Source organism: Pelecanus crispus, chromosome 10 (assembly GCF_030463565.1).
Source record: "Pelecanus crispus isolate bPelCri1 chromosome 10, bPelCri1.pri, whole genome shotgun sequence".
NCBI classification, from domain to species: Eukaryota; Metazoa; Chordata; class Aves; order Pelecaniformes; family Pelecanidae; genus Pelecanus; species Pelecanus crispus.
Window position 1 is genome coordinate 24,677,548 of NC_134652.1, and position 20,735 is coordinate 24,698,282.

At 48.2% G+C, this 20,735-nt stretch overlaps 1 protein-coding gene across 3 annotated transcripts in view; it reads right to left on the bottom strand.

Moving 5' to 3' along the window:
• CAMK2G (calcium/calmodulin dependent protein kinase II gamma) overlaps positions 1-13,998 on the bottom strand; it is a 121,143-nt gene extending 107,145 nt beyond the window's left edge. For all 3 annotated transcript variants that reach the window (XM_075717420.1, XM_075717419.1, XM_075717418.1), the window contains exons 1-2: positions 13,934-13,998; positions 12,018-12,112 (exon numbers count right to left, since the gene is read on the bottom strand). In XM_075717420.1, the coding sequence (XP_075573535.1) occupies positions 12,018-12,112; positions 13,934-13,998 (160 nt within the window). The remainder of the gene's footprint in view (positions 1-12,017; positions 12,113-13,933) is intronic.
• Positions 13,999-20,735: the final 6,737 nt, after the last annotated feature.

Here is a 20,735-nt window from a genome sequence, read left to right on the forward strand (position 1 = left end):
ACATCAGGTGCCAGTGGGTTTGGATGAACCAGCTAAATAAACACACCAGACTACAGCTGGTTAGCAGACCAGGTAACAGTGTGGCAGGGAGGCAGGTCTCAGCAGTGCCAAGTCACTGCAATGCAGGATCCAGGAATTCAGAGATGCAGAAGGAAGAACATAAATTCCTCTGGCTCAGTTGAGCTGCATGTTTCCTTGTTCCCAAGCTGCCCCCCCACACCCCTTCAGATAAGCTAACTGCTTCAGTGAGACCTGAGTTTTGTTTCCAAGACAGGGAAGGAATTTTAGCTGTGTTTTTCAAATGACAATAAACTTCAGCAGTTAACATTTCATATTTCATCAGGGAGATGAGCAGGCTGAAAAGCCTAGGAAAGCCAAGAAACTTCTTGACTGTTCGTGAGGTGGCGGGAGGGAAAGCTTTTTAAGCTCAGCTTCAGGACTACTGACAAAAACCAAGTGTACGCTGCCACAAAGGGTTAATGGCATAATGCGCTTCCTTAAAGCTGGGTAACCAGCTCTGCAACAACATAAACTGCTAGCTGCAGCCAGAGTCACCTGGACATGTCAGCAATATTTGATAATGGTTATCAAAAAAGCAAACTACCTTGTTCCTTTCTTTTCACATCTCTGATGCTGAACTTGGCTGTCTGGAGAAGACAAACAAGTGCATTATGAGAGCTCGACTCCCAGTCTGCTGCTGTAGAAGTGCTTCCACACAAAGGACGAGCTGACCAACACTTCACTCCTCTACATCATCCTTATTAAGTGCAAGAGCAATTCAGACAGAGAAGGCTGTGGATCATTGCTCTGCACCGATCAGGCAACACTGAAAATTTTAATCCGGGCAACTTCGTAACAAGCAGTAGACGCAACACAATATCCTAATCTGCAGAGCTGGCAGATTCTAGGCCAGATGACATACAAGTCAAACAAAAATGGGCAGAGCTAGAAGTCACTTTTCAATGCTGCAGTCCAAAAATCAGGAATATTTAAAGTAACACAAGAGCTATGAATCACTACTTTAACTTGCACTGAAGAAGCACATCCACCACGATTGAGCTTTGTCTCTGCACTGGCACCAGTTACAAAATAAAGCTGCGCAGCTTCAACTCGTCTAATCTCTCCGACACAACCTCAACAGAGGACATTTGATACCCAAAGCTTACATGGAGAGGCCCCGAGGCAGGCAAAATTAAACTTAACAGCATACCAACTCTTTGGGCAAACAACAGAAAGAACTCCTGCTTGGCATCACCAGGCTATACTCTCTATTAGCCTCCAAGAACAACCTTCCAGCAAGTCCCTGTGGGTTACAGGGGACACTAAAGACAACTTCCTTCCTCCACATCTATTTTTTCCTCCAGCCACCCTAGGTGATTTCTTGCCCCACCACCCATGAAATGTTACATGCTTTGACACAAGCGGGTGGGGGGGGGGGGGGGGAATCACACACACACCCCCCCAAGATACACATGGACATTTTCAGAATGGCAGCTGCTCCACTACAGTAGAAATGCTAAGTATATTTGGCAGGCACTGGAGACCAATACAAGAAAAGGTTTAACGAGCTGTTTTCCCTGCAAAAGCTTCCAGGGCACCCATGCTATTTGAAATGAGCATCTAGTAAGTGCGTCCCAGAGAAAACACTGGACTATCCCCTCTGAAGTCACGTTTCAAGTTAGGTGTATGACATCAGGTCTCTAGCAGCAAGCACAGCAGCAGGATCAACATGCACATCTCCAGAGCTGCAGGAGACTTTACACACTGACTATATTCTGCTGCACAGACAAGGAGACCCCTCACTCAGAAGCAAGACCAACAACTGCAGACCCCTCTGCAGAACGTACAGCAGATTTGGAACAAAGAAACAGGTTCAGGAAATCATCTCCTTCACGAGAGAAGTTGTGGTAAAACTCACTTTCTTGAGTCACCTTATGCTCTGTCCCACCTGTAAAAGAAGAGGGCTCAGGAGGAAGGAAAAAAACTGGTGCACTTAAGTTTAAAGATTTCTAGCTCTTCTCCCTCCTTTTTTCACCTCAGACTGCAGGCCGTGTCAGACTGCTTCTGCTTCTCCTTTTCCTACTGCTCCTCTGGGATTGAGAAAACCTCCTCCTTCAAAGGAGAGTTATCTTCAACATCAAGAAATGACATCTCTCTCTTCACGGCTAGCATTTACCGTAGTCTACACTAACTGACCTACCAGAGATGACACAGTAACAGCAGAAGATAAAGCACATCCAAATACTGAGTTATTCCACTAGACAAGCTGCAGCCTACACCAGCTAACTCAGCCTAAAACAGGAGCGGAAGTGAGGGAAGGGAAAGTTAAGAATCCTTTCCACAAGCTTTCAGGAGCTGGCTTTGGAGCCTTAACATCCTTGTTCTCACTCAGGGCCTGTCCTCACAGGGGCTTGAAAAGCCCACTGGGATTTGGACTAGTGGGAAAGACCTATACCATTAATTTCCATAAATATTAATGTCTCATTTAATGAATAAATGTTTTAAGTTGAAGAAGCCCTTCTATGAAGAAACTAGTTTTAATTACCACAATTCTATCTCACTAAGTCTGCAGACAAATGTTTTATGCTAGCATGTGGATTGCTGCTCACAGGTTTGCTGGGCATGACCAGCTAAGTCTTTCCTGAAGCAGCCTGCAAAAAGGTACCACGATAACTCGTAGTACTTCAAACAACCAAGTGGTACCAACCTTTTGAGCTATGGGGCACTGAGATTTTGGGCACTGAGGGCAGAGACCCCCTTACCAGCTCCTCACTCCCCAGCCAACTACAAATCACTAATTCTTCTAGGACCAGTCCTTATAATGGTCAACCTCTACAAAGGAGGCTGAAGCACAGGGTAGTGCTAGGACTTCCCTCAGACTCCAGTGGAGGGGAAACTGCCCCAGCCTCGCCTCTCTCACGCACTACCTGCCCACCACCCGGCCTTCTCCACCATGCTATCAGCTCTGATACGCAGGGACACCACTCCAGCTCTGGAAATGGAAACCAGCAGGGACAAAAGCAGTATGCAGGGGCAAGACCTATCCTAGCCCTAATAGCGCTGACATGGTTTTGCATCAGAAATTTTCAATGACAACAGCCTTGCGTTACCAGTAACACTACTGCGGGCTGGTTAGCTTCATGTTTGATAGTCTGAAACTTGCAGACAACACTGAAACTAGATTATTTGCACCAACTCTGATGCAGAAAAGCTCTAAGCACAAGGTACAGAACTACAGTTATTTGTGGGTATAAGGAATAGAAAAAAAGGCTGAAAAAAGAAGAGATACCATCTTTTCCCACTTCTTATGTTTCACCCGCCAATACAATGCAAACCTGCCAATTTACCCAGTGAAAGCAGGGTGCACTCAACTCCCTCTTCAAAGAGGGAATCTGTCAGGGCAGTGTTGCCCAGTGTTTAGACTGGAAGAGGAATGCCAGTCTGCATTCCCCCCTGCCATCCCAGTGGCTATAGGAGAGCCAGCCTGGTATTTCTCACTAGGATGCTGTCCTTCGCTAATATATCATTACCCGCCCTCCTCCCCTCCTTTCCCTCCTATGAGAAAGTTTAATCCTTTGACTCACACGCATCTGGTAAATTTTTCAGTCCCTGCTTGCCACTGTCATCATGGCAACAGCCCTCGGAGATAACCCAGCAGCTCTGCTGTCGCTCCCCATCTTCTCTGCCGTTTAGTGTTTGGCTCGGTAGGCCTACAAAGAGCTATGCCCACTCCCAGGCCACCTTCCTTCCCCATAGACGTGTTTGCATGGGTTTGGTTTTCCTTTTAAATTAACTATGTCCTCATTCCCACAATGCCTACTTTTTTCTCCAAGACAGCTCTCAGCTCAATTTTTGGGACGCTGACAGAATCACACTAACAACAGCACTGCAAAGAGAGACGCTACCGTTGCTGCCCTGGCGAAAAAGGGTCTTGTGTTTAACAGCCAAATCACCTGTGCCTTCTAGCAAAGGGAAGAGGTTAGCTAGCACCCTTCTCAGAAGCAGGACACTAACCTGGACTTGTCCCAGTGTCACTGCTAAGCAGACTCCAGCCACGGGAAAGACAAGACAGCCCAGAGCTGCGGGTGCTTGGATGACAGCTAACTCAAGATGGGAACTTTGGACCAAAGCAGCAGGACAGCGGGTCACCGCTTGGACAGCTATGCAACTCATGCCCTCAGGAACATAACGCAGAAGTGCTGAGAGTACAGTATCACATCTATATGCACACGCACACACGCATTCTCTGAAAGGTCATCACACGTACTCAACTCACATCTCAGAGACGGGGAATTCTCCTTCTGACTCTGCCAGGAGCAGAGCGAGGCAGATCCCGACACCAGGAGTAAAGCCACAGTTATCTCCTCCTTTCCTGACCCCTCCATAAAAAGGCAAGATACAACATTAACCAGCTCTCCTTGCACTCCCGAATTATTCTCAGGGTTGTCAGGAATTAGCCGCTTGCACCAAGCACCATCTTCCCCAGTCTGTTCATCTAACAGGTGGGAGCAACAGGAATTCTGCAATATTCGCTGGAAGGAAAGGAGGAGGGTAAAGCAGCATTACTAAGGGGATATTTTCAATCAAAGATTTATAGATTAATACAATTACTGGTTAAAGTAACTGATCCACGAGAGATAACTGAACATTCAAAACAAATTCAAAATTAAAACAGAAAGAAAGAGAGCCAGGGAGTAACAGGTGGAAAAAGCTATGAGGAATCAAAAATCTTACAACTATAGACTCAATTTCTCCAGAAAGCTAAATCCATGCCCCACTGATCTTTGGCTAGCCTCATTGCTCAAAAAGCCAATCACTAAGATACTGCCGGACCATTTCTTCAGAAGTATACAGTGATATTTAAATAGACAGTAGATTTAAGAAGGTACAAAAAGAAACCTGAGGTCAGCCTAACTCACAAGACCCCATATTTTGAAGCATTAAGCTTATTGTCATAAGGGCCAGCAGGAACTACAGCTATTTAAGTTACAGCTTGACACTTCCTCTATACACTAAAAAAAATAATCCAGTGAGCACCTCAAAATTTTAAGTACACATTCACCCATCAGAAACCAATGCACCTCTGCTTCCCCCAAGATGACTGCTCTGAGCACTGACATCACTTCTGTTGCAGGCAAACACACAACGAGGTGACATACTCCACATTTCTTTTTACAACAGTCAAGGCTGCTTTCCTGTGCTGGTGATCCTGGTGCCAGCTGATATTGCCCTCTCCGCCCAGCCCAGCCAACAGCAATAGCTCGCTCTGTAGTCAAACACTGGCAAATTAACATTTTTTTTTTAAAGTCTATTATCTTGGTGAAAATCAGGAGGTTTCAAGAACAGAGGAAAGAAAAAAAAAAAAAAAAACCACCTGAAACACCAACAGGTGACAGGCCAGAATTAATGAAAAAAGGGGTGATGCCCTGGTTGTCAGGGTTGTGAAGCAGATAGACAGTGTTCATAGGTGGCACAGTGGAGAGAGATTTTTATATTGGTGCACTTCCTCTTTAAAAATTGTCTTCACCCAATTTGCAGGGCCAGAAAAACTAAAATACTTCCAGGGCATGGAAGGGAACAAAAAGATTGTCATAGTCCTCTCTTAAAACAGTGGTGTTAACCCACCTTTTTTTTTGGGGGGGGGGGGGGGATGTGGGGGCAGGGAGGGGGAAGCACTCTTCAGAAATTTCTTTCTGATCCACAGATGAGCCCTCTCTGGCAGTTACAGCTTTGGCACTGTCCAGAGAAGGATTAAATTTGGAGGCAGTGAAATTTCTATGCTACACCCCAAAACCAACAAATAAACCCCAGAGCTTTTGCACTGGACCCTTCTTACAAGAAATTCAAGTAGCTCTCCTGGCCCCCAATATCTACAGCGTGCTCAACATCCCGCTCTTCATTGAAGGGACACCTGGCAATGTTTCAGTCGTGGCTTGTTGATCAGGGTAAATGCTCTAGAGCTAAGGCCTTTGGGACATGTGCGAGAGTTACTCTAATCACATCTCTGCTTGTACGCAAATCCCGTTTATACTGGGAAAAGAAGCAGCCCAACTCCGTCGCCAAGCCCCTTTCTCTAACCTCACGCGGAGGCTGTAGGAACTTCTGCCCAATCTGTGTGCCCACTGCCCCCCCCCCCCCCCCCCATTGTTAATGCTGGAAATCTAATACCCAACGTGACCACTGAGAAGGCAGACACGAGCTGAAATCCTGTCTGCTCTGTTCCAGCTCCTTTATAAAATATACAGTGTAAACCGAGAGAGGCAACCTGGGGTAACCCCAGCCATCACTGACATCCACAGTGGGAGGAAGCCAGCTTCTGGCCGTAGCGAGCCACAGCAAAAGCCAGGCTTCCACCGCTCGCCATGCTGCCAATCTCTGCCGGCTCTCGGGCCAGGGCGCTCTCCTGCCCGCACTGGCGGCGGGGGGCCCGCAGCCAGGCGGGCTGACCCCCGCCGAGCTCCCAGCCCCGGCCGCTCCACCTGCAAGGTCAAGGGCTCTCCTTCACGCAGCCCTCCTCTTCTCCAGACGCCTCTTCCAGTGAGATCTCCCCTAGTGACATGTACCGCTTGAGCCCCTCTTCCCCTCAGCGGGGCTACAGGCGGAGGCGAGGAGGAGGAGGAGGCGGCGGCGGCGGCGGGGGGAGGCAGGCTGCGGGCGGAGGGCTGCAGTTTGTGACATCAGCAGAGCAGCCCCCCCGCCACCCCCCGCCGCACGCATGTGTGCTGCGGTGCGAAGCGCAGGGTTCGGCCCCTCGCTACCCACGCACGCACCCACGCCTCCCCTGCAGCCCCTCGGGCCGCCCCCCGCCGCGCACACCGCGCCCTGCCCCGCTCCCCGCGTCCCTCCACGTGCGCAAGGACCTCCACAAAAATCCCCAGCCGTCGCTGCAGCTGATCATCGAGTCACAGAACGGCTTAGGTTGGAAAGGACCTTGGAGATCGTCGAGCCCCCCGTTAATCAGAGCATCTCTTAGACCCCCCGCCGGCGCCAGAGGGGGGGAGCAGGAGGAGCTGGGGCGCAGCGAAGCGCTCCACGCTCAGCCTAGGGCCCGTCCTGCAGGAAGGGCAGCTCCTCTCCCACACCAAATGACCAGACCTGATTTGGCTGCTCAGCAAGTGCAGCTGAGCAGACATGGTTTGATTCGCCATCCTCTGCAAGAAAGGACATTTGCCCCCAACCTATGCACACAGGCACAGGACCCCTATTACAGGACATTTCTACTCGAGTTCGGATGCGTGCTTCAGCCATCCGTGACCGGCGTGCTGGGCTTCCCTCGCTTTCACGCGGAGCCGACTCGCCAGGCTGCAGTGCAGCACTGCTGCGTGCATCTCATTCAAGCGGGTGTGCTGTAGCCCACAGGGGACTTTAAACCTGGCAGCCACAAGAGCAGTCCAAGAGAGTCCTAACTCGAACACCAGCCAAGAACAGATCAAGGTAGAGGTTAGGGACTGATGCTGTTAAACTTCCTCTGCAGCATTCAAGCTCAGTGTTTCAGCGTCCAGGGAAACTACTAGTGACACCTCCATACTGTAAAGCCCAAATTAGCAACCGCTACAGAACTGAGAGCCGGGACAAGAGAGGTGTATGAAAAAAAAAAAAAAAAACCAAAATTGAGTTAGAAGTGTAAAGAGAGAGCTTTTATCCTGATGGGGTTTGATACACAGAAGTAATTCCCTGCTCCTCCCACAATCCACATAATCCCCTATGGGAACAACAAGAATATAACTGGGCAGACTGCAAATTTTGATGTGGTTTACAAATTTGGAAAGACGGAGAGTACAGAGAGAATCCACCTCTTTATTCCCTACACAAGACCAAAGCCACAGTAAGGAGAAAGCAGTGAAGCGGTCTAACTTCCAGGACACCTGCTTTTCATTTTTTCCATCAAGAGATGTCACTTGCAAGAGTTGAAAGGTACAGATTTTCAGCAGCAAACAAAATTTAACAACAGATGTAATGCACAGAGATTTCTCCCCCCCGCACCTAAAAAACAAGGGCCAAAAATCCTACTCACTGTGCTAGGATCATTATATGTTATCTAGTAAAAACAACATCCTAAAAATTATCACAGGACAGAGCTCTGCCTACCTCTCCAGTGCAGGACTCTCTCAAAGTATACGCTGGAGAGTCAAATCCTGGATATTTCCCTACTGCTACTAAAGCTACTGCTTCTCTCTTGATCCTTTTGATCACTGCAAGCAATTTTACTTTATTTGAACTTCACTGCTGCCCAGGAACTGAAGCACTACTTGCCATGAATTTTCATGTTCAAAAAGTATTCTGGTGACACCCACAAGACAGCTTCCAAAAAATTACAGTTATTACTTCCCTCTGCCCGTAGCTCTGGTAAAAGCCTGTGCGTTCAATCCCATAGGAATTTCAGATGACAGAAGCATTGTATTTCCCCCAGGTGTAATAACCACCACTCTTATATGCGGCCGAATGCTGACTAAGATGAAGTCTGTTTCCCCTCCCTTTCCACAAGCATTTAGCCCCTATTTAACATTCAAGTTCTTGGCATACTCTTCGCTGGGCAGTCTTAAGCATCAACACAGTATGAATAATAGTGAATACTTCATTAAAGCTGAAATATGAATTTTAATCTATACCAGCTCTTACTGACGTGATTTATTAAAAAAGACAGAGAACAGGCATCCAAAAATCACAGACAATAGAGAAACAGAGACTCGTCTCTCAACACCTAACTTCGTATTTTACAGTGTGAAGCTTACTAGACTGAAGTTGTTAGGACCGCCCTTCACAAAGACCAGCACCACATTCATCCTCCTTGCTTTCACAGAGAAGCCCTGTAACAGCACCATGCCTCTTCAACTCTTTACTGCTTTAAGAAAACACTTTGATAAACATGTCAAATAATACAGAACCCTTTAAACGCATACAATTCACCCTGAAGTGTTCCTCTTCCTCCTTTTCAGCTACATACAGCAAGCTATTCAGCACTTCCCAGTCAGCTATCTAGTATTTCTTCATCAAGAGTCTTGAAAAATAAAGGTAACGAAGTACTGTGGAAGGCAAGCAAGGCTTTGTTACCATTTCCCTGGACATAATCAAGGGAAGCACTACAGCAGGCAAAACTTCTGGGAAGCAGCAATGGGCTAGACACACTTCTCAGCAGCAGCAAGACACTGGCTCTTGAAGTAGCAGTTACTACATCAGGTATCTATACAGGTTCAAATTCTGCTAGAGAAGGTACAAAAAGTTTAATGTAGCTATGCTTAAATTGGAGAGGGGCAGGGTGTCCCCACGAGGGAATATTCTGGCACTGTGACCAAGCCTAGAAGAACACCAGCAACATGGGAGGCAGGTCAGGAGGGTGGCTTAACCCGCACAGGCACGCAGTTGGGTGCGCAGGAGAGCCCCACGCGTATGGATCGCTGGGCAGAGACATGGCCTCCCCAGGGAGAAATGCCAGCTCAGGGAAAGAAATCATCAGGCAACATATATCCAGGATACTGCAGAATTAACGCCGTAATTCTCCTCCTGTGGGAGACAGCTTTCTAAAATGCCTTTCCCTGAGACTTTCATTTTCAGGTTGCTGAATCAAATTTCCCTAATCACTGATTTACAGCTGCAATGTCTAAATAGCATGCATTTTTCCTTCAGTGCTTTAAAGACCTATCCCAAGGTGAAATCACTAAGTTCCTATAAAAATATTCCGTCACTTTTTGTACTAACCACTTGAGCTATCAGCAAACACAGCTGAAATAACCGAGGAACCTACATATTCAGCTGAAGTCACCATCCACTTTTCACTGTAAATGCAGATTCTTTAGTCCTCAGATAAGACTTCAACGAAACCTGATCAGTCCCTTGTTTCTGATATTCTTCTGTACTAGCAGAAACATCCATTTCCTTTCTTGGCTCTCCCCACGCTTGCCTTCTACCTAACCAATACCTTTGTAAGTAAATCATTGCCAGCTGCCTCGAGTTATGTAGCTGAGGACCAGGCTAGTATCCTCCATGTATTTTATTTATAGGAAGGTATGAAATCTAGAAAGTAAGTAGCAGATCAAAACATGGCCTGTATTCACCCATCCTTACTTCTCCTGCTTGCTGGGTCATGAAACTGTCATCATCTTAATACGAAAAACAATTAGAATCTACATATTGCTCCCTCTGTAACTCATTAGGTGCCCAAACACTTAAAACTGACTCAGTCTGTTCTTCTGCTACTTTTGGGCTTCTGCTAATGTGTTTCTGAATTTTGTTTCAACTCTATTCATCCTGCAGTTTTCCCCATTTTTCTTAGCTCCAGAGTTAACTTCAATACCACCTCCTTTGTAAGAAAACGGTTTCTCATTTGCGATTAGTTTGTCAAGCTACCCTCTGCCTTCTCTATCTAATCAGGCTTGTGTCCACTAGCATCTGAGAAGATGGCTCTCCTGAGCTTTAGTTGTTGCTACAGGATGGATGGGCAACTCTGCAGAGCAAACACAGCATTAATGGCCATCAGCAAAGCAAAGCCATCCTTCAAACCTCTCCCATATTAACTTGAACTAATTTTGAATTCAAGAGATTGGATATCCCACCTATATCAGCAGGGACCATCACCTAGCTGTGGAGGGGACACCAATTCTCACAGGATCTGCAGCCACCTCCTAAACAATCTAGGGCTCCACTGGCTGATCCCCAACACAACCTCACTCAGGCTAAATACCAAAACAACACATCATCACATATGCTTACTTCCACAAGTCAAAAAAAAAAAAAAAAAAAACCCAAACAAAAACCACAAAAAACCCCAGCTTTCACGGCACAGCATTCTCTACTTCTGACACTACTTCTCTGTACAAACTACAGTAAATGGAAATTTTTCACCATTGTTCAAGCTGTCTTCTGCTCTTATCATCACATTTAGAATTCCCGCAAAAAGGAGAATACATATTGTAATTTTCTCTTTTATAGGGATTAGGCAAAACATTCTTCACTTATAAATCATTTATCAAGATCACTTGCCTCCTCCTCCTGCTTTTTTTTTTTTATTTCTCAGTCAACCCCCCTGCTAAGCCATCTATTCAACTAGCAAGACAGTCAAGGGCCTAATACATTACTTTTGTCAAATCTGAAAGGCCTCTGAGGACTTAGATCTTGTCTTGTTCACCTCTTCTAGAAACAGTCGCCACTGGCATGTCAACTTGTTGCACTCTGCTTTCAGAATCTTTTACTGAAGTTCAGTTTCTCTCATTCTTCCCCTCATCGACCCCACCCGTGAAGCAACTTTAATCCCTGTAAGGGATTCCCTACACACTACATACTTTAAAGATACACATTCCCTACATACTACAAGGTACGCTACCCTTTGTGCATACATACGTCCCTGGAAAACAGAAGACCAACAGCTTGGGGGAAGAGTTGAGATTTTTTCCTCTTTTCATAAGACTACAGTCTGGTTTCAGGTTTTGGAAGTCTCCAGGACTAACAAAAGCAAAAAATACTTGTTCTAATTTGTTGAGAGGTCAAATTTGCAAGATTTCTCCATCCAACCCACTTCTGCCTTTGAAGGCAAACTTGTTAAGTTTCCAAACACACCACGTTTAACTACAGCATGAAAGAAGCAAGGCATATAGCATCTATCCTAAAAAAAAAAAAAAAAAAAAAAAAAAAAATCACATCTATTCTAGTAAGACAGATCTCCTAGGTAGAAAAGACATTCAGCAAAATCAGTCTGCAACACGTCTCTTTATTATGAGTGATCGGTACACATACACGTAGATAAATCTTCTATAAACATACCTCTAGCTCAGCCTGCAGAAGAAAGATCTCAAAAAGAAAAAAAAGACAACATCACAAAGCATCCATTTCCAGATACAGGAATTTTTCTATCATCCTACCCTACCTCCTTTCAATCTCCTCTTTGCCACACAACTCAATTATTTTGTAACGCTGAAATAATGACCGAGACAAGCAACTTCAGATCCCTTAAACTTATTACAGCTTCAACTCCAGCGAAGTATTTTCTATTAATAAGAGGAAGAAGGGTAAATCGAGACACTAACCTCTGGCTGACAGTTTTTTGGTGTTGATGATTTTTGCAGCATATTCCTGTGATGAACTTTTCTTTACACATCTGCGGACCACCGAGAAGGCTCCCCTAGAAGAAAAATAAAGAGGGTAGGAGCTATGAAACTGAAAATGAGAATACAATAGCAGCAATTTCTATCCCCACAGCGGACCAGATTAAGGACAGGGCAGAAGACATACAGAAGACGGAAACAACACACGAACAGTGCATGCCGTCTGATCAGCAAATAAAACCTGGTCTATAGGGTACTCAAGCCTCCTGAAGACCCCTCAAGCCCCCTCACAGGCAGCACAGTAAGAGCAGCACACTGTGCAGGGAGAGAGAGACCGTACGGGCACAGAAACAGGACACGAAGGGACTGATGAACGGCAGACAAGCAGCCCAGAACAACGCTGCAAACGCTAGCCGGTAAGTCCATCTCCCGAAGACAGTATCCCCAGCCGTTACATCAGACAACCAGGACTCATTTCTCCCACGTTCCAGTGCCAGCTCAGTCACAAAATCGCTGCAACACTTCGCAGAAGTTACTAGTTCTCTTACATCTCTCTGCCCACCTGCAAAATGGGGACAAGCATGTACCTATGAATGAAGTGAGTAGGAAGCTACGAGGCTTTGTACATTTTCTCAAGCTGGAACTATGGATATGATTACAACTATTCCAAAGAGCCACTTGGAGAAGAGGTCTGAGAGAGGGAAGAAGGATTTCTGTGAGGAAAAAAAGAGATAATACAACAGAGACCAAGGTGAAAAGATAGGGACTCAAAATCTACAGGACTAGACAGACGAGCGCTTGAAAGCAGTCCCTTCTTTTCTGAAAAGCCCAACAAAACAGGGTGGGAAAAGAATAACAACTGGCTTTACATGAAAGATCTGAAAAGGGGAAAAGGACAAATAAGAGAAAACTGGCAGAAAATTCCAAGTCCTTCAGACCAGGAACGCAAACCCGTGTCTATGGACAAATATACGTATTTGAAGTGTAAGAAAGGGGAACGGAAGCTGCACAAGGGCCCCACAAGACAGTTAGCCCTACGGAGCGCCTAAAATAGCGCGAATCCTCCCGATACTGCAGAGTCCTGCCTTTTTCTCCCCTTCCTCAACCTCTACATATAAACCAATAAGCAGCAAGGTGAGCACCAGCACTGGGGCCCGGGCTCGGTGACACACGGCTGCAGCAGCATGGGGAGGGACGGGGACACGGGGCTGGAGAGAAGAGATGCAGCAGAGCCCAGCAGTTGGTGCAGGAAGGAAGGGAGGGAGGGGGAGAGCAGCAGCACCCGGGAAAGCCCTGGCCCCATAATCCTACCCTGGCCATTGCTACGCTGCTTTCCTGTCCCACAGGCTCGCCCTGCAAAGCCCCGTCCTAGGGTGCAGGGGCAGGTCTGCCAATGCAGAGGCAAGTGCGGAGGGAAGGAGGGAGAATCGCGGTGCAGCAGCACCTGGTCCTTTCACAGGGACAAGGAAGTGCGGACCGAGGCATCGCGGAGCGGCGGTAACAGCGCCGTGTCCCGGCGCAGAAACACTTGAAGGGAGCGGCAACGTGCAGCAGGGAGACGGTGCGGGGAGGCGAAGGCGGCAGCGTGGTCCTGAGAAGGGCAAGGGGGGAAGAGAGGAAGTGCCGGGGTGCAACAGGAGCGCGCAGCCCGAGGCGGGCTGCGGGGCCACCCCATCCAGCGGCGGGGACGACCCGGGGGCGCCGAACCCGCTCTGCCTCCGGCGGCGATGCCGCTAGGGCGGACGGGGGGTCGGAGAGCAGGATTACGGCGCGGCGGCTAATCCTCCTCCGGCTCCCGGCAGAGCCGCGGCGCCGGCACGGGGCTCCCGGCGGGTCCCGGGTCCCGGGGCCGGGGCGGGCGGCGGGGCGCGGCGCGGGGCGCGCAGCGGGCTCCGTACTTGCCGAGCTCCTCGTAGAGCTGGTACTCGTCGGTGAAGCGGGTGCACGTTGCCGTGGTGGCCATGTTCGGGCTGCGGGAGGCTCAGCGCCGCTGGGGCATGGGGCAGGGCGGCCGGGACGGGCCGGGACGGGCGGGCGCGCTGCTCGGCGGCCTCCCTCCGGGCTCGGCGGGGCGGCGCGGGCTCCCCCCGCGCCCGGCTCGGCGCTCCCCGCTCCGCCGTGCACAGTCACCGCTCGCCGGGGAGGGGAAGGAGGCTGAGCCTGGCCAGCACCGCGAGAACTGGCTCGGAGACACCCCGCGCCGGCCCCCTCCCTCCGCCCCTCCGCCGGCCCCGGCCCGCCGCGGGGTGTGGCCGCCGGGGGCGCTCCCGGGGCGCCCGCAGCGCCAGCGCCGCCGCCGCCCGCCCGCCCGGGGGGCTGCAGCCGGGGCGCGGCCGCCTCCCCCCGCCCGCGGCCGCCGGAGCGGGCACTGCAGTCGGCGCCCCCGCCCCCGCGCACGGAGGGCGGGCAGACTGCGGCGGGCTCGGCCCCCCGCCCCGCTCCGCTCCGCAAGCGGCTGGGAGGCTGCGGGGCCGCGGGCAGACCCCCGGCCAGCCGCGCCGCGGGGTGTTTCTCTTACTTCCCCCCGCGGGGGGGGGGGGCGCCGGGCCGGGGCCGCAGCGCCCGGGGCGGGGAGGGCCGCGGCCGGATAAACTTCCTGCGTGCAGCGGGAGGGGAGGGGGGAAGGGGGGCCGCCGCCGGGCGCACGTCAGCGGGGCCGGGCGACCCGGGCCCTGCGTGCCCCGGGCCCGCAGGCAGCAGCGGCTCCGCGCTCTCCCTGCCGCCCTGTGCGTGCTCCCGCCGCCGCCGGAGGAGGAGGAGGAGGAGGCGGCGCGGGGAGGAAGAGGCAGCTCCCGGCCGCGGTGTGAGGCCACCGCCCAGCGCGGGGGACCCGGCGCGCTGCGTTGCCCCCCGCGAGAGGGGGAAGCGGAGCCCCGAGTCCTCCTCCTGACCCCCCCCCCCCCCCCCCAAAGTTGGGCCCGGCGCGCTCCCGAGCGGGCAGCGCTGTCAGGCGGTGCCCGACCTTGGGGGGGTGCGTGTGGGAGTCCCCGAGGCCATGAACCGTCTGCTGCAGAGGTGAAGTGCTAACACGCGAAATCTCTTGCGACTGCTCAAGAATGAGAGCCGGCACCCGCGCACACGCAGGGGTTGTGGCGACGGGACTCGGACGCAGCAGACAAACAGGAATCATCAGCCTCCAGCTGCAAAAGAAAACAAACCAGCCTCTGTCCCGTCTCTGACAGCATACCAAGCCAGAGTGCTGTCTGCGGTGCCTTTACAAGCAAGTTTATTTTCACCTCTTGCTTGAGTGAGTCTGTCTCTGAACGATTGCCAAATCTGCTTAATATGCAGATTTATATAGGGCAGTCACTGATCCAGCCAGAGGAAGGACTGCTCTGGCCTCTCCTGTGCGACTCTTGAGAACATACAGAGAGACAGATGAGCGTACCGTAAGCCAGGAGCGGTATTAAACTGATCTGAAAATGAAAAGTACTGTATAAGTACCACGCGTTACAGCTCTGTGACTGACTAGGAAATCGTCGTGTTACTCAATCAGATGAGAAGCAGTGACAGCAGCCGCCAGCATATCCCTCCCGCTCCCCGTCTCCAGGTAAAATGCAGCCAGCCCCGTGCTGCAAAGTCTACACCTAAGTAATGCAGTGGGCAAAATTCGCCCAGCCTATGCAGAAAGTAGATAGCAAAAGTAGGACAATATAACAGTAGCATTACAACAAAGCAATACTTCTAGAAGGCGATTATGAAACAGCAGCATTCTGCGTCTTACACCATGCCAGCATTTAAACCTGGAAACCTGCTGACCCAGCAGAATAACTCAGAGAACCAACAAATGATCTATCCAACAGGTGCCAATCAGCGAATCTGCCTCCTGCTGAGCTAAAACTGTTCCAACAGCCTCATTCAGTGGCCCACCAGTTTCTCTAATAGCTAGAGGAGCTGCAGATGAGGAGGAAAGCAGTCTGACAACCCATGGTCCCCTACCGGGGGAATCAGGTGATAACACAAAACTCAGGTGGGAGATTTGAGATGCAGTGGTGGGCAATGTTGCCAATTCACAACCTGCGGTGCGCTTCCACCATCCAAAATGAAATTACTTGTTCTTTGTGCAAGAAAGGTGAGCTGTTAAGTTTGTGCTGTGGCTGCACTAGGCCATCCAGTCAAGGTACATGCAACCCAGTCCCCTATGTTAAAATGTACAGAACACGACCCTGTTCTGCTCTTTGTTCCTCAACGCAAAAACTGAGGGTGGATGCTTAAGACCAGATTTTACCATGCTGTGCTCAGTGAGCAGCCAGAGGGAGAGAATCGGAACTTTTGCGCATTTGTCCTGTGTTCTGACAAACCGAGGAAAGATGATGAAGATGGAAAGGGGTACAAGCCGGTACAAAGAAATACAGCAACAGGAGAGGTTTACCTAAAGCTATGTATTAAACTGAGTGAGATTCTGCAATTGAAAACTGTTTTAACTGGACCGTGTCCTATACAAAGCACCCCGTGATATTTAAGAAGTCCTGACTGCAGTGGTCTCATAAAAATACATGAGGAACATAAAAACAGGGAGACAGAAGAGGAAGTTTCTCATCTTCAAGTGTTACAAGGAAAAGTGGGGTCTGGAAATTAGAAAGGGAACAGAGAAGCAAGTGTGGAAAGAAAAGCTAACCATGTGTTATGCATAGAAAGTGTTATAGAAACAGATTGCTAACTGAGAAACTTGTGTTAACCAAGAAGTGGGATATAAATTGAGTGACAGACTTGATTAAACCAAGTACTGAGTGGGAGACTAAATTATGGGAGTAGAGTTTTCAAAAGGAATGTAGACAAAATTAAGCAGGAGGAGGGGTGGCAATATGGATAAGAGAGTATTGTGTCAACAGAAAGAAATATTGATGTTCTGGCTGACATAGCAGTCTACTTAGACCAAGAGTAAAACTGCAAACAGAGGTGAATCTTGAGCGGTGCCTCGGCAGAATAATGTTGTAGGGACCAGAAGATATCTGAACAGTAAGAAATGGTTTTGAGAGAGCCTGTGCGCTATTAATGGGAGATTCAGCAAACGAACAGTAAGAGATTCTGACCTCAGTTATGCAGGAATGAAATGTGGAAGTAATGCCTTGCTTTTAGTATTAGCCAGCTGCAGATTTCACATCAGCAGAGTAGCAGGTTTGGTCTCTATCTTTTGAAGTAGCACAGGTTGGCTTATACCGTACACTGAACTGTCAGGGATCTGTCAGGGATTAATCTGATTTTAATAACTGGAGCTGAGTAAGAGGCACTAAAGAAAGTATGTGAAATGCAAAAGATTTAATGCAAAGCCCATGGGCATAAATGGACATTTCCTCTGATGTTAATGGACTTTGGATCAGGCCCCATCTGTCCATGGAGCCGAAGGTCAGCTTTGGTATGTTCAAGAATGTCTGTGGGAAGGCAACAACACAAAAGCATTGGTCTTTAGGGAAGCAGAGTGAAGGACTACAAAATGAGTTCACAAAAACTAACTGGAATTCAACCCACTGTGGAAAAGGATGAGAAGGATGCTGGAGAAGCTGCACGGTAGTATCTTTCCAGCAAGGTTGAATAAGCCAAAGGGCAGCATGTATCAGCGTGCCGAGCAGAGCAGCACTGCCTAGTGCCAGACATGAAGAGAGGGCGTTAGCAAAAATAAAGGACCTGGGATGGGTAAGAATGGGTGGACTTAGAAATCAGTCTGGGAGGGTGAAGACAAGAAGCAAAAAAGAAATAAGCAACAAACGGAATGAGTAGGCATATTTTTTAAATAGACATTCTCTGGTTTTCTGCTGTTAACTTGGGGTCCCATGGAGAATCAAGTAATTTTCCTTCTCTGCTGTTCTCTGTCTCTCCAGTCTGTCTATTTAGAGTGAGTAACTCCGGGTAGGAGTTACTCACAAGACATTTACAGGACATAAAATTCAACCTACCCTGCTCTTATGTGCGGCTTCCTGGCACTACTTCAGTACAGTAACAAAAGAAAATACAAAACAAAACATCCAGACCCCTAGAATTGTGTGAAATACCGTATCACCTTAAAATGAGGAAAGTGTTAAATTTCTTAACAATTATTTTGCTTCAGACTCTACAAAGAAAAATGCAAAGAATTACCTAAATCGAGTATCATTTTATCATGACTGTCCACAGACTCACTGTCATGTACACAACCCCCTCCCCTTATTTTCATAAGTGATTATTCATGTTGGCTACACAATACAAGTTCTCTCAAAAAATTTTTGTCTTAAGCAATTGTTGAGTATCTGCCAGAAAAATGAGGTTCCTTTAATATGTGCCTGGTTGTTCTCTTCCTTCTCCCAAATTAAGGTTCATTTGTTACCTCTGAAAAATCATGATTCAGATGAGTCTAAGTGGATTTGTAGGTGTAGCTGATAAAAATAAAAAGTAGCATGCACAGAATGAAGATTGGAAGGAGAGGAACTTCTTAGCGAGTGAATATAAAATTTGTATTTGAAATAAACATCAGAGTTCTGGGGAGAAGCAAACATTAAATTACCCTATTAGTACGGACCATTCAGCCATCCATCTGATTTCGTGTCTTGTCTTCAGTAGTGACCTATTCCAGATGATAAATGTGAGGGAGGGGGACCAGGAGGGGATGAAAAGAAGACAGATAAAGAGAAGGGAAAGGAATCAAAACAGTCCAATAGAGAGATCTGTATAACTATAACCCACGTGCATACTGCATGCTACTTTATTAGAGAGTGGCTTTCCTCCTGACCCCAAGCTGATGATCCAAATATGCCCTGAAGCACAAGGATTGGTAGCCCTGGTAATTTTGATCCTAGCTTGTGTTAGTGCATATGCTATTCGGTTTCATGTCGATGCCTAATCCTTTTTGATACTTACTAAGCTATTTAAGTCAATAATATCCCATGGCACTGAGTGTCACACGTTAATTATATGGCTCATAAAACATATAACCTGATATCATAGCAAATTTGTTCTATTTTAATGTCACCGAGTGCTCTCTCCTGTTACGAGACAGGGTCAGTAGGTATGTCCAAACGGCCAGCCCTGTTCTATACATCTCTGCTCTTCAGTGCTGCGGGTCACTGCCCCCAGGGGAGTTCAGACAAAGGAGGGGGTGGCTGTGGTCTAGCAGGGGCTCAGTGCCTGGGGGCCCCCAGACAGGCCCTGTGTACCCACTGGTCACCTGCCTGGTTCCCCAGCTCCCACAGTGGCTCGTGGGGACACATGCCTTTCGCTGGGACTTTTGCAAGCCACCTAGACATGAGGTATTTTCCTCTCAGCTTGAAGTGCTTGAGACTTTGGGTTTCAGAAGCACACGTCAGGTCCCCAGCTAGGCAAGGGAAGCATTCTGTACACGTTCAGCTCATTCAGCTGCCATAGGGTCACTCCGCACAGTCTTTTCTTTGGAGCCTTATCCTACCTTTACTGAAGGATCAATACTAGGTTTATTGACCAATTTCACAGTCTATCCAGGGTTCCTGCACAAGGACACATGATATAGGCAAAGCCTGGTGGAAGAGAACACATGGACAGTCTTGAAGAGCTGAGTACTTCCCCCACAGACCCATACAGAAGGTGCTGCAGCAGCCTGTTTTTATGTTTCTCGTCTCATGAAAAACCAAGTCCATCCAATACTAGCCTGTGCTCTAGGTTAGAAACTGAGTGAGCTCCAGAAGAGCAGTCTTTCCAGCCTCCTCTCTTTGCTATAGAGACACCGCTAAACAATTTCTGAATGCTGAGCTGCAGTGTCTACTGGCTGCTCTCTTAACTGATCAGTTCCACAAAATTGCTTTTATCATGTCTAAACTATTGTTTGAAATGTATCAATAGGACTCTATAGAAACCACCAGTGAGGATTAAGGAAATCAGACAAATGTTCTGAGCCGTAAGAACGATTTCCTCTAGTTCTGTATCTATAGTAATATTAAAAATATTGCATTCAAAGAATTTCAAGTTTTCATTCCTATCTTCTTGAAACTGGCCAATGTGAATTCTTAACCAGGTGAAGAGCAGGGTTTCCCACCATTTATATGGCAACAAGGTCACGTTCCATGAATTCCTCTAATAATTATCCAGTAACAGTAACTGGTATGTTAAAATCACCCTCAAATGAGCTTAGCCTCAAAATGTTTCATGTCTATTGCCTTCCTTGGTGGGTGGACAACAAAGAAGCAGATTTTCCTGCTTCACCAGAGCAAGTGAACAGATCTGTGTGTCCAGTACCAAGTGTAGCTTACTACTGTCTCTGGATGGCTCTGCTGTCACTGAAGGGTTACTGTGTAGGTATACGATACTGGGGAAACACCTTGAACATTCATTGAAATATGGCCGTCTTGGTGGAATGTCCAGGGGCTATTTTAAGATTCACACTGTTTGTTTAAACAAGACTGTGTGGCTCAATGGCTGTTACGTAAAGCATGAACACAGATTTCTCTTTATATGCCACATATCTCCACCAACGTAAATTTTTGTATGGTATTATACATTACTGATCATTGAATGAATACTGAAAACTAATGCCAGATCCTGGGGTGGGGTCTCCCTCAGTTTTTAAATAAAGTCTCTGTCCAGGGGAAGGCTAGAAGGCTAATCCTGCAAAAAAGATGACAGATGGACAGTCCTCATGAGCTGAATGCTGTCTTTCACAGTGTTGAGAAGAATCTGCACAAGCAACTCCCTCATTGCTGCGGGTCACCCATAACCAAAAGGAATGAGAAATGAGCAGTTTGGTTTCTGTGGATCAGT